The 18,763-nt window shown below is 31.1% G+C and overlaps 3 protein-coding genes across 5 annotated transcripts; all 3 read left to right on the top strand.

Moving 5' to 3' along the window:
- Positions 1-84: 84 nt before the first annotated feature.
- On the top strand, positions 85-2,574 carry LOC140867260 (uncharacterized). Its single transcript, XM_073272334.1, has 5 exons — positions 85-215; positions 806-953; positions 1,060-2,006; positions 2,079-2,144; positions 2,214-2,574. The coding sequence occupies exons 2-5, from the start codon at positions 908-910 to the stop codon at positions 2,418-2,420; spliced, it is 1,266 nt and encodes a 421-aa protein (XP_073128435.1). The 5' UTR covers positions 85-215; positions 806-907; the 3' UTR covers positions 2,421-2,574.
- Positions 2,575-7,707: 5,133 nt separating this feature from the next.
- Positions 7,708-12,568, top strand: LOC140865599 (uncharacterized). 3 transcript variants are annotated; one of them, XR_012144645.1, is made up of 9 exons: positions 7,708-8,059; positions 8,152-8,211; positions 8,299-8,366; positions 9,841-9,904; positions 9,995-10,085; positions 10,270-10,329; positions 12,078-12,142; positions 12,233-12,323; positions 12,508-12,568. XR_012144645.1 is itself a non-coding variant. In XM_073270279.1 (6 exons), exons 1-6 carry the CDS (start codon positions 7,899-7,901, stop codon positions 10,222-10,224), a joined length of 507 nt encoding a protein of 168 aa, XP_073126380.1. In that variant the 5' UTR covers positions 7,708-7,898; the 3' UTR covers positions 10,225-10,298. The 3 variants fall into 3 exon arrangements, 2 of the variants coding, with proteins under 2 accessions (XP_073126380.1, XP_073126381.1); XM_073270279.1 differs by lacking the exons at positions 12,078-12,142; positions 12,233-12,323; positions 12,508-12,568 and having other exon boundaries at positions 10,162-10,298; XM_073270280.1 differs by lacking the exons at positions 12,078-12,142; positions 12,233-12,323; positions 12,508-12,568 and having other exon boundaries at positions 8,152-8,187; positions 10,162-10,298.
- LOC140865600 (uncharacterized) lies at positions 12,462-16,656 on the top strand. Its single transcript, XM_073270282.1, has 3 exons — positions 12,462-12,567; positions 15,671-15,972; positions 16,072-16,656. The coding sequence occupies exons 2-3, from the start codon at positions 15,681-15,683 to the stop codon at positions 16,416-16,418; spliced, it is 639 nt and encodes a 212-aa protein (XP_073126383.1). The 5' UTR covers positions 12,462-12,567; positions 15,671-15,680; the 3' UTR covers positions 16,419-16,656.
- Positions 16,657-18,763: the final 2,107 nt, after the last annotated feature.

Consider the following 18,763-nt stretch of genomic DNA (forward strand, 5'->3'; position numbering starts at 1 on the left):
TTTCTTTTCTTTTTCCTTTTTTTTTTGCTATCGAATATGTCCCAATTTTTTTTTACCTTGAAACAACATTCGAACACTACTATTAATTTAGTTAGGGTTTTCTTGCGGAATAATGACTCGAATTATTCATCGATGATGTATGTAGCTAGCGTCTTCGTCTTCTTGCGGGAGAATCAATGTTCGAATGCTCCATGGATTTACTGCATAATCGCTATGTAAGTTCAAAACTATTTTCCCCTGCAATTCTCTTCTGCGCAACCTATTAACAAGTACCCGTAATCATCATATGATTTGCTGACATGTATTATGAATGGAATTTGGAGTCGAGAAAGTTCCCAAGGAAAAAGACATGCTTTTGAAATTTGGAATCTTAGTATATAAATATTTTTTTGGTTGTGTCGGTTGCATTATTTCTTAATGTCAATAAAGCTTAGAGGTTTTGAATGATTCTTGAAAGAAAGAGCACTCGACTTCATGGCTTTAGTATTATTCTCACGCTTTAGTATTATTCTCACTATTTTTTGTCTTGCTTTTTGCAATACTTTCAGCTTATTTAGTTTCAATTGTAGTGGGTGCTTCATTATTTGTATTTTTCTTCATGTGAGTGCTTAGTTAAGATAGGACCCGTAATCACCATTCAATGTTTATGACATATATGATGAATAAAATTTCTCTCTACGCTTAATTGGAATGTAAATATCAGTGAGTAAAAAGGTTTATCATAGAAATTGAAGTTGCAATATTTTTTATCGTTGCTAATTGATGTGAAGGTTAATGTAATTTCGTTATTTTCTTTTCCAAACAGAGTGATAAAGAGTTGGGGAAGAACTGAAGCTTTTGTACATCGTAGTATTTTATTCTCCTTGAAGCAGATTTGTAGATATCACACTCGCTATCCTCTTTTTTAATGGCTCAACGTAGTAAATCTTGCTTAGATCACACTCCAAATTATGGTAAGATATACATATATGAATTACTTACTCTTTTGCTTAATTTACTATTTCATAATTTTCATTAATTTATTGAGTTGTTAATTTTTAATTGTACATATTTTTGTAGGACTTAGTGGCCGACCAGATTGCCTTACAATTAAGCTATATTATAATGGGGAGATGAAATCTGGTCTTCATTACAAAGAATATATCGGTGGACAATTCGAATATTTTGACTATGTTGATAGGGATATATTAGGGATGATTGAATTGTGGGGTTATGCAGAGGATGTTGGATGTAAAGACAAGCAGTCTATCAAATTTTGGCATAAATTTGGAGAGACGCTGAAAGATGAAAGATATTTGGAAAATGACATAGATGTTATGGGCATTATCCCCCATATTCCTAGTAATTATGAAGTTGAAATATACATCGAACAGAATGATGGTGCGAGCAGTCAGACGGGGTTGGGCAGCATACTAATTAGGATGGAGACATGTGTCAGAGAATCTGAGATGTATAATAATGTCGATGAAGATGTTAATGAATTTGATGAAAGTGATTACGATTTTGATGAAGATGATAGGTTGTTTGAAAATTTTGTGGATCATGATGCAGGAGCTAGTAAAGAGAAAATTTTGACAGGTATTCCATGCAAGCATGCCGTATGTGCACTTTGGTGCAAACATGAAGATGCTGAGGCTTTTGTTAGCCACTATTACACGACTGAAGCTTACAAGAAATGTTATTGGAGATCAATAATGCCAATGAATGGACCGGATTTGTGGCCTGATTGTGAGTTTTTACCTCCACTGCCTCCGATTTATAATAAGAATAAAGCTGGAAGACCAGCCAAGTTGAGAAGAAGAGAACCTGATGAACCTCCAGCAAAAAGTCATACAAAATTGAAAGCTTCACGTAGACAAAACAAATGTAAAAGTTGTGGTCAATTAGGTCATAATCAAAGGACTTGTACGAATGACAGAAACACACAACAAGAGGCAACTTCACAACAAAGCAATGCCCAACCAACATACAGAGATTCGGTACTCAACCCAAAGGAGAAATTACAGGTTATTTCAAAACATACTACGAAAATAGTTTCTTAAACTTTTGTTAACATTCATGCATGGAATTGATTATAGGTGAAAAGACCAAGTACAATTGGGATACAGATTGGAGGGATCTCGAACACCTTATCTAATGTGAATGTAAGCTTACTTAATTACATTTTATTCTTTAATTTTCACATATTAAACATGTTGTTTAAATTTATTTAGGTGGATCAATCTACCATCATTCAAAAACCAGTGTTTGTCAAAGATGGTAGAAATTACACCACAGTTTCTAGACTACGATCTATCTCAATTGATCCAAGAACACATGTTCAATCAGCATCTCAACCAGTGTCAAAGCCTATTTGTGGCCCAAATATCTCAAATAAGAAGAGAATAGTTTCATCACAGATTTCTGTCAGCAAGAAATGATCATTGTTGGATTTTAAGACCACTGTTTTATGATTTCTAGATATTTTCTTTCGGTGATGATGGTTGTTTGTATTAGTTCTGGTGGTTATTTTGGTGCTGATGGTTGATTTTTTTGGTTAGGTTCAATGTTTAAGTGTTGAACTTTATGTTTTGGAATGATGGATATATGATCTTGGTTAAATCAAAATTGTTTCTTTGATGTTGGATTTTAAGATCATTAAATTGTTCCTTTGATGTTATTGTTGCATTTTATTTAAAAATGGTTTCCAGGCTCACCATTGCAGTGCTCGATCTTGACTTCGATTTCGACTTCGACTTCGGCTTCGGCTGCCCCCTGTTTAAAATAGGATTTCAATTGTTATTTTTCTCTATTTTAAGTTATAATGAACTTTTGCCCTTTGCCAATTGGAAATTCACGTGTTTGCTGTTACTGAGCTATTTTCTTGCAAAGATTGGTCAAATAAATTTAAAAGAAGATGATTTACAATGACCAAAATTATAAATTACGTTAAAAAGATTAAAATTTTCATATGGCTCACCATTTAGCACTAATGATCTTCGCAAGTCCAATCGAACAAAGCCTGAGAATTAATCAAATTTATGCATAGCAATACAAATTTGAATTCAAACACACAACGTTTAGGTTAAAAATTAAAATTTTGAAATCAAAATTAATTAACACAAAAATGAAAGCAACATATTCCTCAAAAAATTACAAAAGCAGTATATTTCCCACGAAAAGAAATGAATAAAACGGAAGCAAATTGAATTTCAAAGCACCAGAGATTCAAAAAAAATATAGAAAATAAAAATTGAAATTAAATTAATATATTTGCAAAACCAGCAAGAAGAGAGTAAAAAATTTCATGAAAAAATAAAACACATAAAAAGAGAGAAAACTTACAGTATTATGGGAGAAGAGAGAAAAAAATCAATCGGACTCAGGTTAGTAAGGATTGGGAATGAATCGATTGGGGAAAAATTGGGAGAAGGGAGATTGAAATCGATCGGGGGACATATTCGATAGCAAAAAAATTGATAGAAGTGTTCGAATGTTGTTTCAAGGTAAAAAAAAATTGGGACATATTCGATAGCCAAAAAAAAGGAAAAAGAAAAAGAAACCCATACAATAGGTGACTTTTACCGGATAAACAAGTCGACACGTCTATTTTAACGTCTAAATAGACGAAAGGACCGATTTCGGAAAACGTTTCAAAATTGGATGACCAAATTGGGTCAATAGAAAAATGAGGGATGAAATCGGAACCGCGCCAAAAAACAAGGGACTAAATTGGGAATTAACACCAAAAAAAATAAAACAAATAACTATGGCGTGTCATGTGTGCTAATGCCTAATGGAGAGTGATCAATTTATTACTAGCTAGGATTTTGTAGGTTAAAGTTTGGGAATTAATTTTCTACTCCATTTTATTTGGTACGATTTCTTTTAATTATAAATTATTAATTAGTGGTTTTAATCATATAATATTTAAATTTTATTTATTTATTTATTTTAAAAATATTCTGAAAAATTTACTAAAAATGATTTTTTTTAAAAAAATCGTTACAAAAAGAAGAACAATACAATTGGAACATTAATAATAAAAAAATGTTATAAAAAAATTTAAAAATAACAAATTGAAAAAAATAAAAAAATAAAAAAGACAAGAGCAACACCCGTCCCAAGACTCCCAACATGCATTTCCAACAAAAAATAATAAAAAACAAACATAAACCGATCCCAAAATCTTGGGACCAGTTTACGAAAAAAAAAACTTTAAACCCCAGTACCCCTGCAATGGGGGTGGGGTTTATAATGGGAAGTTTTTATTTTTATAGGTTAAAGTTTGGGAATAATAAATTTATCGCTCTCCATTAGTATATATTACTAGCTAGCTAGGATTTTGTAGCTAGCTACAAATTCCTAGCTAGCTAGTAATATATTTAGGGTTTTTTTATATTTAATTTATAAAAAATTTAAATTGTAAAAATAATTTGAAACAAGAGGTTTTGCACAACTATTGCAAAACGCCCCTGTTAATAGCAGACCCTGCAATTTTTATTGCAAGATCCGCTATAGTTTAGAGCGGACGCTCTGCCAGCATGTCACATGGGGACTTGCAACATACTTTGTTTTTTTATTTGTTTTTAATTAATTAATTATATAAATAATAATGTTTAACAAAATTATATTTAGTAATATGATTTTTTTTAAAATTCTAAATTTTGAATTTGATAATCGGACTGAAAAATTATTAAAAAAACAAAACATAAAATTTACGGTTAAAAAAATTATATTGATTAAATAAATTTACGATTTAACTATAATTTTGGTCATTGAAGTTATATATTTATTTTAATCGTTTGGATTTGTGGAGATTCCTCGGTTATGTGGATAAATCTAGAGTAGTTAATTCAAATCTATTTAAACTGAACTGATGCAAAAATGCCTTGAATTCGGATTGAGAAATTTTGTAATAGCATTTTTGCATAAGTTCAGTTTAAATAGATTTGAATTAACTACTCTAGATTTATCCACGTTACTGAGAGATCTCCACAAATCCAAACTATTAAAATAAATATATAACTCCACTAACCAAAATTTAAGTTAAATCGTAAATTTATTTAATCAATATAATTTTTTTAACCGTAAATTTTATGTTTTTTGTTTTTTAATAATTTTTTATTCCGATTATCAAATTTGAAATTTAAAATTTAAAAAAAAATATCATACTACTAAATATAATTTTATTAAACATTATTAATTATATAAATAATTAATTAAATACAAATAAAAAAAACAAAGGTATCACATGAGGACTTGAAAGTTGCAAGTCCCCATGTGACACGCTGATTGCAGGGTCCGCTATTAGCAGGGACGTTTTGCAGTACTTGTGCAAAATCTCATGTTTCAAATTATTTTTGAAATTTTAATTTTTTATAAATTAAATATAAAAAACAATAAATTTATCCATCTCCATTTGGGAATTAATTTTCTACTCCATTTTTTTGTACGATTTCTTTTACCCGATTATGTTCTATAAAAATTTTAATTGTATTCAATATTTTCTTGACGAATAAAGAAAATTAAGGGTCAGAGTCAGACATACCATATGTGTGAATAATTAAGGTTTAAGCATATATATTCAAAATTTTCTTTTAAATAAGTTTTGTGTAAAAAATTATAGATTATATTAAAATTTTAAAAATATTTGATAATAATTTTTTTATTTTATGGTAATATGACCATGTTTGAATTTTTACCGTCAAAATCTATAGTTGTAAATTTTGAAAAAATTAATCAATTAGTTGAAAATATTTAGAATTATTGTTGTTGCAAGTATTATTAGGCTTGTATTGATATTTTTTATTTAAAATAACAAAAAATTGGGAAATTATGAGGTTTAAAAAATAATTATGCGTTAGAATATTTGGGATGATTATATTTATAGTACGACAACTTAGAAAATGAAGAAAAAAAATCAATCTTTTCTCTTTGAATATATGTAAACCGTTCGAAATCGTCCAAAACCGCATATCTACATTTACATGAAAAACCTCATAATTAAAATAAGAATGATCATCAATTCGGACGGTTTCGGACAGTTTCGAACGGTTTAACGGTTTTTTAATAAATAAAAATTATCATCAATCAAATACATTATGATTATAATAATAGAAAGAAATATAAGTTGATAAAAAAATATCTAATAACTTATAGTATTTTTTGTTCAATTCAGAGATTAAAATTTAAAAATGAAAACGAAAATTCCAAATCATTAAAAAATAAATGACATAAAATAATAGTCAATTTTTTTAATCATGCAATCTAATAAATCAAATTGAATTTTTCATCGAAAATTAATTTCGATTTTCAATATATAGTACATGCAAAAAAATAAAAAATTATCTGGCAAAATTAAGAGACAACCCGTGATGAAATACACTAAAATTAGGTTTTATGATTTTATATGGTAGTTAATTTAGGTTAAATATTTATTTTAAACCTATAGAAAAATTTTACAAAGTAATGATGATTCTTTTGCTTATAATTTTCCTAAATATGCACGATTAATTTGAGGATAACATATCTAATAAAATAAATTTAATTTTAAAATTTCTATTATATATTATATAGTCAACATAAATTTTGAATTTCTATCATTATTATGGTATTATAATTAGGAATGGTAATGATTCGGGGCAAAATTCGACCCCGTATTAAACCTGTCCTGACGGACGGGTCTAGATCCGCCTAAGCGGGTCCACAAAAAGTTTGGGACGGGTACCGGATTTGGCCAAACCCGCCCCACAAAATTAAATATATATATATATATATAAATTTAAAATATACATGTGTATATATAAATATTAAATATTACATCCCGCCAAATTATATATATATATATGTAATATTAACAATATATAATTATATTATTATACTAAATAATTAATATTTTATCCATAATTTGAGTGTGTAATATTATTGGATTGAAGTGAATTTATTTTATTATGATATGTTTAATATAAAAATATATCATTATAATTTTTTTGGCTAATAACTATTAATTAATTATAAGTTGATAAATTTTTAACTTATGAGAATATTTTTTTTATATAAATATTATCAATATATATTTGAAATTAAAACAATTTTTTAATTTAAATTTAAAATTATATAATTCTTGGTCCACCGGGTTTACGGAATAGGACGAATCCCAAGTTTAGCCAAACCCGCTTCAAATATGTCCCATTGTCATCATTAATTATAACTAAATATAGACATAGTATTGTTAATTTGAATAACTATATTGAATTTAAAATAAATTATATAAACGATATTCATTATCATATTAATATATCATAAAAGTTAAAAATATTTATTTATTTAAGCGGCGCGACTGATGCGGTTTTTCACCAAAATTGCCACCACACCATATTATGCGGTGTGGTTTGCCATTTTTTTTCAATAGCGGTTTTGGTAAAAAGAAAATTTGAACATAACGATGTGGTGCGGTTCGATTCGATTCGATCGATTTGGACGATTTTTCATCGGCCTTGTTAAAAATATTGAAGCAAAAGTATGAAGATAAAATTGTTTATTTGTCATATTTTTAACGCAAGTGCAGCAAACAATTCAAATAAACATCACATTTAACACTACAATTTATTATATTTATAATATAATATTTCACAAGACAAAAAAATATTTTAATAAATAATAAATTTCCCAGAAAAATGAATCTGGTATTTAAAATCTTGCTCAAATCTCCACCCTCTCACGGCATCATCACCAACCTCAAATAATGGCGCCGCTCGTCGTCATTGTCAACAGCTGGAAATCTCAGGCCTTCCACCCTCTCACGGCATCATCACTAACCCCAAATTGGTATCTGAAATTCCTCCCTCGGGCCGTTCATCGTCATTTCCAGCTACCAATTTGGGGGAGGTCTTCAATTCAATGCTCTCCTCGTAGTCATGCAAAAAATGTTACCCTCAACATTTATTTGGTTACAGAACAATGAAATTTCTGGTTGCATTCCTACCTCCATTGTTAGGTTAGAAAAGCTTGAGACGCTCGATCTCTCAAACAACAAGCTCACCGATGAAATTCCTGAATCGAACAACTTAAATTATCTGTGAGTTTTTTGGGACTTGCTGATGTTAGTTAACTTTCTCATTTTGCCGTGCTTGTTCACTTTATAATGACAGACACCTATTTCTTCCATAGGCGGCTTAACAACAACAGAACACAACAGCCTTACTGGTGGTTCTCTTTCCAAAGTCGAAGGCCTCACTCTAATTTTTTTCTTGCTCTCAGTAGTTGTCAAATCAACATGAATAATGTACTAAGAACTTGATTTCTTCCTTACTGCAGGTACCTTTCTTACAACAATCTTACTAAGCACTTAGCTCCTTGCCTAAAGTTTCCGCTCGAACATTCAAGTTAGTTGCTCTCTCTCTTTCAAGACCAACTTGTCTACTGTAAATTAACCATCTCAGCCGTTCATTTTCAAGTCACACGTATCTGGCTTGATCGTTTACCAAATAATTTACTCCAAGATAATATTAGTTACATTCTAAACTAGATAAATTAGTACGGGATGAAAAGAGAATAAATATGTTCCCTCTATTTGGTACAAAATAGGAACTTACAAATCTAATCAATATTTTTAATCGCTCATATAACTCTGAGAAAGTTTGGGTGTATTGTCATGTGATACCAAAGGTGATAGTGCTTTCGCTAGTTCCCTTTATTGAAAATCAAATACATTTTTAACAGATGGCTGAACTTGTAAAAAACAGTCAAATAATTCTGACATAGCGAGCCATCAAATATATACTTGAAAATATATCTTTTAACAAAAATGTCAAGTTTAATTCGATACATATTCAAGAATCTCCACGACATTGTTACTAAGAACTTTAAACGATAAGCACAACCCCAAGATACGGATCCTTGAATTTGTTTTTCAAAATATAAACAGGTTAAAACAAAACCAAGTACGGTTGCATAACAAAGTATGAAAAGTATGGAGGTTTGAGCAGGTCAAGGCCCTGGGATGCTTTCGCGGGGATATCACATAATCAACCACTAAGAGAACTATTTTGTTCAAGAAATATAGGAATGACAATTCAGTACCATGACATATGTGAATGTACACATCACAAAAATAAAATTCCCAGCTACCTCCATTCAGCTACATAAAAAAGGTGATTTTTCTTTATCTGAGAGGGCCTACCCTTTAAGGACTTCAGAAGCTGCTGCCTCTGCATTAGATTCAAGGGCAAGAAGACCATGATTAGAAAGATAATCAGCACAGGCCAAAAACTGCTGCTCATCATTTCTGTCAATTAGCTCAGCTTCATCCTGGAGCACACACATAAATGAAATGGCCTTCAGATACATATCAGAATATCAGGATGAATAAGAAACACGAATTTATTGTTAGGGCATTTTCTACAGCAAACTTGATTATCTAAATCATAGATCGCCGATGAATAAACTTTGCAAAAAGCACCAACTATGCTCACTCCTCACTGTCAAGAAATTTTACTGGTTAGCATAGGAATTGTACGTGTCTATCTATTCCTCTGAGAAGCAAGCACATAGCTTTCCGAGTTGAGGGCGAGATATATATATATATATGTATATATATATATGAAACGACATGGCCTTCAGTTCGACCAATCTGCCAAGCTAGTGTACCAGAACAAGCATATTTAAGCTTTGCTTGTGGCAGCTGGAGGTGTGAAAAGAAGTATGTTGTGCAAGTTTTCGACTCATAGAATAGGATAAACATCTTTTGAACATCTACGAATAGGCTCGATGTGTTCACTCTAATTCTTTTCTTGTTTTCAGTAGTTGTCAAACCAACATGAATAATGTACTAAGAACTTGATTTCTTCCTTATTGCAGGGACCTTTCTTACAACAACCTTACTGGCTAGCTCCCTGCCTAAAGTTTCCGCTCGAACATTCAAGTTAGTTGCGCTCTCTCTTTCAAGAATAATTAATTGCTTGAAGTATAATTTCTCTACTCAGCTAATCGAATTGTGTTGACTGGCTCCCAGAATTGTTGGAAATCCATTAATTTGTGGACAAGACTCTCAAAAACGATTGTTCTGTTGTCTACCCAGACCTTCCCACCCGATAATGGAAAAGGTAAACATGGCTTCATTCTCCACCCTACTTTCTGTACGTTCAAACTTCAATGCTGTTATCATAATATCATTTTCAGAATCTGGACCAAAACATCACGTTGCCATTGCTTTTGGAGCTAGCTTTAGTGTTGCCTTTCTAATCATAATCTTCGTTGGCTTGGTTTTGATTTTTCCTGCACACGAAGTATTCGTAGTACATCAGGAGGCAGATGCACATTCAAATCGAGTGACACCTCATTTTTGAGGTGAGTGCTTTCTGTATCTCTTTTATCCATCTACAGAGAATGAAACACAGATTCATCATGCAAATTTGATGCATATATTCATGTTTAGTTATTGGAATGCTAGGATTGGGCTCACGCTTCTAACTTCTAAGTAGGGAATAGCTAGTCGGAGTCAGAAGAAGCACAAGTGGTCTCCTTAGCATAGGAATGTAAATCTACTTGCCACCCTAAAGCTTCAAATCAAATTATTTCGAGTGGGTTCAGAATCCAAATCCCCTTGGTAGAATTATGCAACAATCTGCACAATCCTAACTTGTCTACTGTAAATTAACCATCTCAGCCGTTCATTTTCAAGTCACACGTATCTGGCTAGATCGTTTACCAAATAATTTACTCCATGAGAATATTAGTTACATTCTAAACTGGATAAATTAGTACGGGATGAAAAGAGAATAAACATGTTCCCTCTATTTGGTACAAAATAGGAACTTACAAATCTAACCAATATTTTTAATCGCTCACAAAGCTCTGAGAAAGTTTGGGTGTTTTGTCATGTGAAACCAAAGGTGATAGTGCTTTCGCCAGTTCCCTTTATTGAAAAGCAAATACATTTTTAATAGATGGCTGAACGTGTAAAAAACAGTCAAAGAATTCTGACATAGCGAGCCATCAAATATATACTTGAAAATATATCTTTTAACAAAAATGTCAAGTTTAATTCGATACGTATTCAAGAATCTCCACAACATTGTTACCAAGAACTTTAAACGATAAGCACAACCCCAAGATACGGATCCTTGAATTTGTTTTTCAAAATATAAACAGGTTAAAACAATACCAAGTGCGGTTGCATAACAAAGTATGAAAAGTATGGAGGTTTGAGGCTTTGAGCAGGTCAAGGCCCTGGGATGCTTTCGCGGGGATATCACATAATCAACCACTAAGAGAACTATTTTGTTCAAGAAATATAGGAATGACAATTCAGTACCATGACATATGTGAATGTACACATCACAAAACTAAAATTCCCAGCTACCCCCATTCAGCTACATAAAAAAGGTGATTTTTCTTTATCTGAGAGGGCCTACCCTTGAAGGACTTCAGAAGCTGCTGCCTCTGCATTAGATACAAGGGCAAGAAGACCATGATTAGAAAGATAATCAGCACAGGCCAAAAACTGCTGCTCATCATTTCTGTCAATTAGCTCATCTTCATCCTGGAGAGCACACAGAAATGAAATGGCCTTCAGATACATATCAGAATATCAGGATGAATAAGAAACACAAATTTATTGTTAGGGCATTTTCTACAGCAAGCTTGATTATCTAAATCATAGATCGCCGATGAATAAACTTTGCAAAAAGCACCAACTATGCTCACTCCTCACTGTCAAGAAATTTTACTGGTTAGCATAGGAATTGTACGTGTCTATCTATTCCTCTGAGAAGCAAGCACATAGCTTTCCGAGTTGAGGGCAAGATATATATATATATATATATATATATATATATATGAAACGACATGGCCTTCAGTTCGACCAATCTGCCAAGCTAGTGTACCAGAACAAGCATATTTAAGCTTTGCTTGTGGCAGCTGTAGGTGTGAAAAGAAGTATGTTGTGCAAGTTTTCGACTCATAGAACAGAATAAACATCTTTTGAACATCTACGAATAGGCTCGATGTGTTCACTCTAATTCTTTTCTTGTTTTCAGTAGTTGTCAAATCAACATGAATAATGTACTAAGAACTTGATTTCTTCCTTATTGCAGGGACCTTTCTTACAAACAACCTTACTGGCTAGCTCCCTGCCTAAAGTTTCCGCTCGAACATTCAAGTTAGTTGCTCTCTCTCTTTCAAGAATAATTATTTGCTTGAAGTATAATTTCTCTACTCAGCTAATCGTATTGTGTTGACTGGCTTCCAGAATTGTTGGAAATCCATTAATTTGTGGACAAGACTCTCAAAAACGATTGTTCTGTTGTCTACCCAGACCTTCCCACCCGATAATGGAAAAGGTAAACATGGCTTCATTCTCCATCCTACTTTCTGTACGTTCAAACTTCAATGCTGTTATCATAATCTAATTTTCAGAATCTGGACCAAAACATCACGTTGCCATTGCTTTTGGAGCTAGCTTTAGTGTTGCCTTTCTAATCATAATCTTCGTTGGCTTGGTTTTGATTTTTCCTGCACACGAAGTATTCGTAGTACATCAGGAGGCAGATGCACATTCAAATCGAGTGACACCTCATTTTTGAGGTGAGTGCTTTCTGTATCTCTTTTATCCATCTACAGAGAATGAAACACAGATTCATCATGCAAATTTGATGCATATATTCATGTTTAGTTATTTGAATGCTAGGATTGGGCTCACGCTTCTAACTTCTAAATAGGGAATAGCTAGTCGGAGTCAGAAGAAGCACAAGTGGTCTCCTTAGCATAGGAATGTAAATCTACTTGCCACCCTAAAGCTTCAAATCAAATTATTTCGAGTGGGTTCAGAATCCAAATTCCCTTGGTAGAATTATGCAACAATCTGCACAATCCTAACTTGTCTACTGTAAATTAACCATCTCAGCCGTTCATTTTCAAGTCACACGTATCTGGCTAGATCGTTTACCAAATAATTTACTCCAAGAGAATATTAGTTACATTCTAAACTGGATAAATTAGTACGGGATGAAAAGAGAATAAATATGTTCCCTCTACTTGGTACAAAATAGGAACTTACAAATCTAACCAATATATGACTAGTTTTTGGAATTTAATTATATTAAGTAAAATATAACATATAATTTGGGTTTAAGAAACACACCAGATTGATTTTTTTTAGGTAAAATCGAACCATCACTTTTTTTTTTTGTTTTTTTGTGATTGCAAACATTTCCATATAACTTCTTCTCCCATTTCTTTTGGGTTTTGAACTAACTCACTTCAAACTTTGAAATTAACCTTCATTTAAAATTCTAATCGTATTTTTTTCCAAAATTACCGTGACCCCCTAAAACATAATTACACTAACCCAAAATCTTAATTTAGCTCAAGTGAATAATTTACTTATTTAATGTATGAATCCGCTTATCTGAAATGGGTAAATTCTATCAAAAGACGTTGATGTATGAAAATTGAGAATATGATTTTGACATGGGAGGTCGCAGGTAGTGTTAGGAAAATATGAAAAAAATTCTTATGAAAAATGAAATTTGTAGACAGTTTTAGTAATTTAGATGAATTTGAAGACATGGGGTTAAGTAGTATTGTATGATAAAGGTAAAAAAGTAAAAGTAAAAGAATTAAAATTAGAGGGTTATATTTCAAATTGAAGCTCAAATGAATGTTAATTACATAAATCTTTCTGATGAAGAATTGCTTCTGGATAAGTACACTATGCTTAGTTTAAAGTTTTATATATCTTTGTCTTTCTTTAACCATTATTATTTATATGTTACTGAATTCAATTTTGTTTTAGAAGGTAAAAAACACCTAAAAGTGATGAGTCTCAATGGCGAAAGATATGTTTTTTAGGGATGTAAATGAGCCGAGCCGAACAGTATCAATCTCGAGCTCGGCTCGTTTAGTATATATAAAAGTACGGGTTCGGCTCGGTCTCGGCTCGTTTATCATATTAAACGAATCTGACTCGAATTCGGCTCGTTTTCAGGCTCATTAAGCGAGTTCGTGAGCAAGCTCATTTTCAGGCTTGTTAGTGAGCTTGTTTTTGGGCTCGTTAAGCAGGCTCGTTGAGCTAGCTCGTTTTCTGGTTCGTCAGACATGTAACAGTGCTCGATTTTCATTGTTTTGATTATAATTTCTCGATAAAATTTGCTATAATTTGATTTACAACCTTACCATGATCTAAAACTTTAACCTCAAACCCAACCCAATTTTGAAAAATCCACCAATTTCATTTATAAAAGTTTTCAATCTTTATTATTTATAATATCATTACTAACGGCTTAAGGCATGATATATTCCGAAATCTCCGAATTTATTACAAATCAAATTCGAGAAGAAAATTTCAGCCACAACCTTCGACTGCTTCCAAACTATACAACTTCAATGTGCACTCTTCTTTGCTGTATAATACACAATTGTATTCGTCATTTCAAAAATTTCATCAAACGATCAAATAATTAATAAATTCAAAACAGAAGTTTCAGTTTTCTTTTTACCTTTCAAATAAAATCTGAAGCTCCCAACTAAAAATGCTAAACCCAAGTTTCGAGCGATTATCCTTAGAGAAAATCAGCACTGTCTATGCTTAGTACACAAGTATATACAAATTTATTGTGTGACTTATTTATTATAATACATATTTTTTTAAATTTCCAAAAAATTAAATTTATTTTAAAATATTTTTAAAAACAACCACACTCTTAATTTTTAACGAGATATAAGTATTACCTGTGACACTATTAATCATTATATGAAATATTTTATTTAATGATATTCTATAGTTTAATTAAAATGTTATGCATATACATATATTGAGTTAACAAGTTTTAACTCAATAGATTTAATTTAGATAATTTCATAACTTGTTTTAACTAGAAATTTTGAATATAATTCATCTATCATATATAGTTATAATTCTCGTAAGACATTTTAAATTAAATTGTAATTTATGTTCGTTAAAAATTTATTGATTGAATTTTCATTTATTAGTAATATTGCAGTAATATTACACATAAATATTTTATTTATTGCATTTTTAAGAGCACTTTAATACAATGATTTCAAGTTAAAATAAAAAATGAAAATTGTGGCTACGCCCCTATGTGTTGTAATTAATTCATTTTTATTTCAACAGATTATTGTGTTCCAATCATGTAATTGCTTTAGTATTAATATTTTTTATTTGTTCACTCAATATATGAGCCGAGTTTGAGCTTGCTCACAATCAATACAACATATTCAGAATATATATAAGAATCAAAATCAAACTAGATAAGGAACCGAATTCGGGCTTGCAAGACATATAAATTAAATGAACATATTCGCGAGTCTCCTAAATGAGCTGAGCCCGATATCGAGTTCTCGAGCCTATTAACAAATATGTTCGCTAACTCACGAGCCGAATATCCTTAAGTTCAAGCTCGGCTCGTAAGAATTATCGAGCTCAAAATCAAGCTTGGGTTCGGCTTGATGAGCTTAAAAAACGAGCTCGAACAAGCTTTTCACAAGCTAAACTCCGAATAGCTCACGAACCGTTCGGTTCGTTTACATCCCTACATCTCTTCATAAAACCAAGGCAAAAAATCAAATTAAGATCAAATAATTTCGAGTTAATGATGCTATTTTTATCAGTCTCCTACGGTTCTCTTCAACTTGCCTGAACACTTGACTTTTTTGTTCTCTTCAGCTTATTGAAAATGAATCTGCAAGTAACAAGTGATTTCCTGGATTGGAAGAACAAAGCTAAAAATGTATCAGAAGAGCAATATCTCAATGCTAAGATATTTGTTTTTTGGGATTTGGAAAATTGTCTTCCCCGGAAAAAAAGTGACGTCGCCTTAATATCAAATAATATCAATTTAGCATTAGAGCGGCAGAACTACAAGGGCCCTGTTTCAATCAGTGCATACGGAAATGTTAAGGTGGTGAAAGAGTTTCAACAACAACAACTAACTGATAGTGGTATCAAATTGATTCATATCCCTCCAGGTAAGTATTCCTTTTGTTGAACTATGTTATCAAATCCCTCTCAAATATTTTTTACATATTGACTAACTTGTTTAAATATTATTTGTTCTACTTGATAAGGTAGGAAAGATGCTACTGACAAACATATGATGGTGGATATGGCGCTCTGGGCGAAGGATAATTCAGTTCCAGCTAACATCATGTTGATTTCTGGAGACGGGGATTTCTTACTTACGCTGTTTGATCTATATTGGAAAGGATTCAATCTGCTCTTGGCAGAACCAATACAAACGAATGTTAACCTTCGTGACGCCTGCTCTATCATTTGGAAATGGGAAACCTTACGTGAAGGGGGAGCGCCATATTTGGTAAAGCCTATTGTCTCACGGCAAATAGGAAGGTCATATGTTGAAGAACATCTCGGTAAAGGAAAGGAGAAAATGGATGAAGGAGACTCGGGGGACTAGTATCAACGATGTGAAAACGAGGTGGCTTTTTATCGATGATGTGCACTCTCTCTTGATCAAGGAGTTCTCCATATTTTGGGAATGGTGATAAGTATATTTTGATGAATGAGTTGTTTTAGTGTTTCGTTTGCCGTTAAGCTGTTGCTATGAATTTGTTGAGTCAACTTATGAGTTATTTGAGTTGGTTTAAATTTGAGACCACCAGCTTTAATCTTCAAACTAATTCAGTTCAAAATCAAAGTTCCTATTATGTTCCATGACACTCATCATTTAGTATCGACAGTTAATATATAAACATATTTAAAATTAAACAATAGCAGTTCAAGCCATGATTAGAATTTTGTTATTAGCACAGCATGGTAATTTATACCAATTCATATGAATTTGATTTCTGACTTGAACTAAAAGTATCTTTAATGAATCGTTGATGAGAATCAACTAAAGTGAAAATAAAAAAATTTGAGCTCGCCTTCAAATGACAAAATATAGCTGAAATCTGATTTAATTCGATCAATGTTTAATATGTTCTCAAAAAATTTGATGAAAAGAATCTAAGATATGCTTTTTACTTCCACTTCCTGCACATATGTGCATCCTCTTCTCCTTCAATTACACCCAAACTTTTCCTTCAACATTTCCAGAATTCTCTTGTTCTTCTTCCTCTTTCTTCTCTTGATCAGCAGAAAGTGATTCTTAGTTATCCGAACGTGATTCCTCCTCTTATTCGGCAGAGAATTCTTTCCAGGGCACTGGCCATTTAAGTGACAAAATTTTACGTTGAGATCTCATTTTCCTTTCTGATACATTTTGTATACATACATACATTAATTATAATAAATATTTCGGTATATAATATAATTAATTAGTTAGTTTACGCAAAAACTTAATAGGTGTCAATTTGGGTGGGTTCGGATTGAGTTGTCAAAAATAATTTTTAAAAACGTCTCAATCCAAACCCGACCCGAACCCGAAAATGGTCAACCCGAACCCGACTAACCCGATCAACACGAACCAATTCGATTTTTTTATTTTTAACAAAATAATTAAATAAAAATTCAAAACACACAATAATAATAGTAATATTTAGTTTAATCAAATACTAACAAAATCTAAACTAATAAATAAATTAAATTTGAAAGTTTAGTTGGAGAATATTTAAAGTATACTTACTACAAAAAATAAAAATTGTATAAAATAAATATATTAATCGACGAAAATCTATTATATTAATACACAATAAATTTTTTCAAACATATAATGTAAAAAAATGTAGCAAATCTTTCTTATTTTTATATAAAAATAAATATAATAAAATATTCGGGTTATCCCGGGTTGACCCGAACCCGAGTAAATTTTTTTTCGGTTAACTTTCGGGTTAAACCGATTTGACCCAAACCCAAAAACCTCCAACCAATATTTTTCGGATTGACTCGTATCGGGTTGACAGATTGAGTTGAGTTTTGACATCCTTAATTGTCACCCCAAGATCACTCTACCCTCTCCTTAATTAATCAAATAGAACAAGGGTGCGAGGGTGGGAGAAATAACTTATTGTGTCGATGCATTAATATTTGCTCATTATATTAATTTATTGTCTAGTCTTTAATTTCAATTATATATATTCACTTTAATTTTTTCTAAAATATAATTTTATTGTCTAGTCTTTAATTTCAATTTTATATATTCACTTTTCTTTTTTCTTATTTTAGAAAAAGGGATTTCATTTATACTATTTGGCAATGTTTTTATAATCGGACCGGTGATCGAACTGGTTTACCTTAAAAAACGGTCCAACCGGTCGGACCGTTTTAACCGGACTGTCGGACCGGAAAACCGTTTATATAATATAATATAATTAATAATATATTTTAAAATTTTAAACCTAAAAAATGTATATAAATAGAAAATTATATAGATTTATCATAGTTTGAAAACTAAATAACCATATAAATATATTCAAAACATTAATTTTAGTTATATATTTTTTAAAAATTAATTAATTAATTAAAAAAAATCTAATATTACTAAAATAATATTTTTCATGAAGTACAAATTCTAAATAATGTTGTATATATATATATTAAAATATTAAATTAAGGTTTTAAAATTAAAAATATATTTTTTCAAAAAAAAAATAGAAAAAGTCGAAAAACCGGTTGAACCGGTTCTTGACCGGTTATATAACCTTATCCACAAGAGTAATATTACTATTAACTTGATAAAACAGTGTTATTTTGCTAATTTTTTAAAATTTATTTTATAAACTTAACCGTTTGGTTTGAGTGATAGGATAAGTAATCCATAGATAAACAATATAATGTAAATTAAAAATAAATAAGAAAAAA

Source organism: Henckelia pumila, chromosome 4 (genome assembly GCF_033568475.1).
Source record: "Henckelia pumila isolate YLH828 chromosome 4, ASM3356847v2, whole genome shotgun sequence".
NCBI classification, from domain to species: domain Eukaryota; kingdom Viridiplantae; phylum Streptophyta; class Magnoliopsida; order Lamiales; family Gesneriaceae; genus Henckelia; species Henckelia pumila.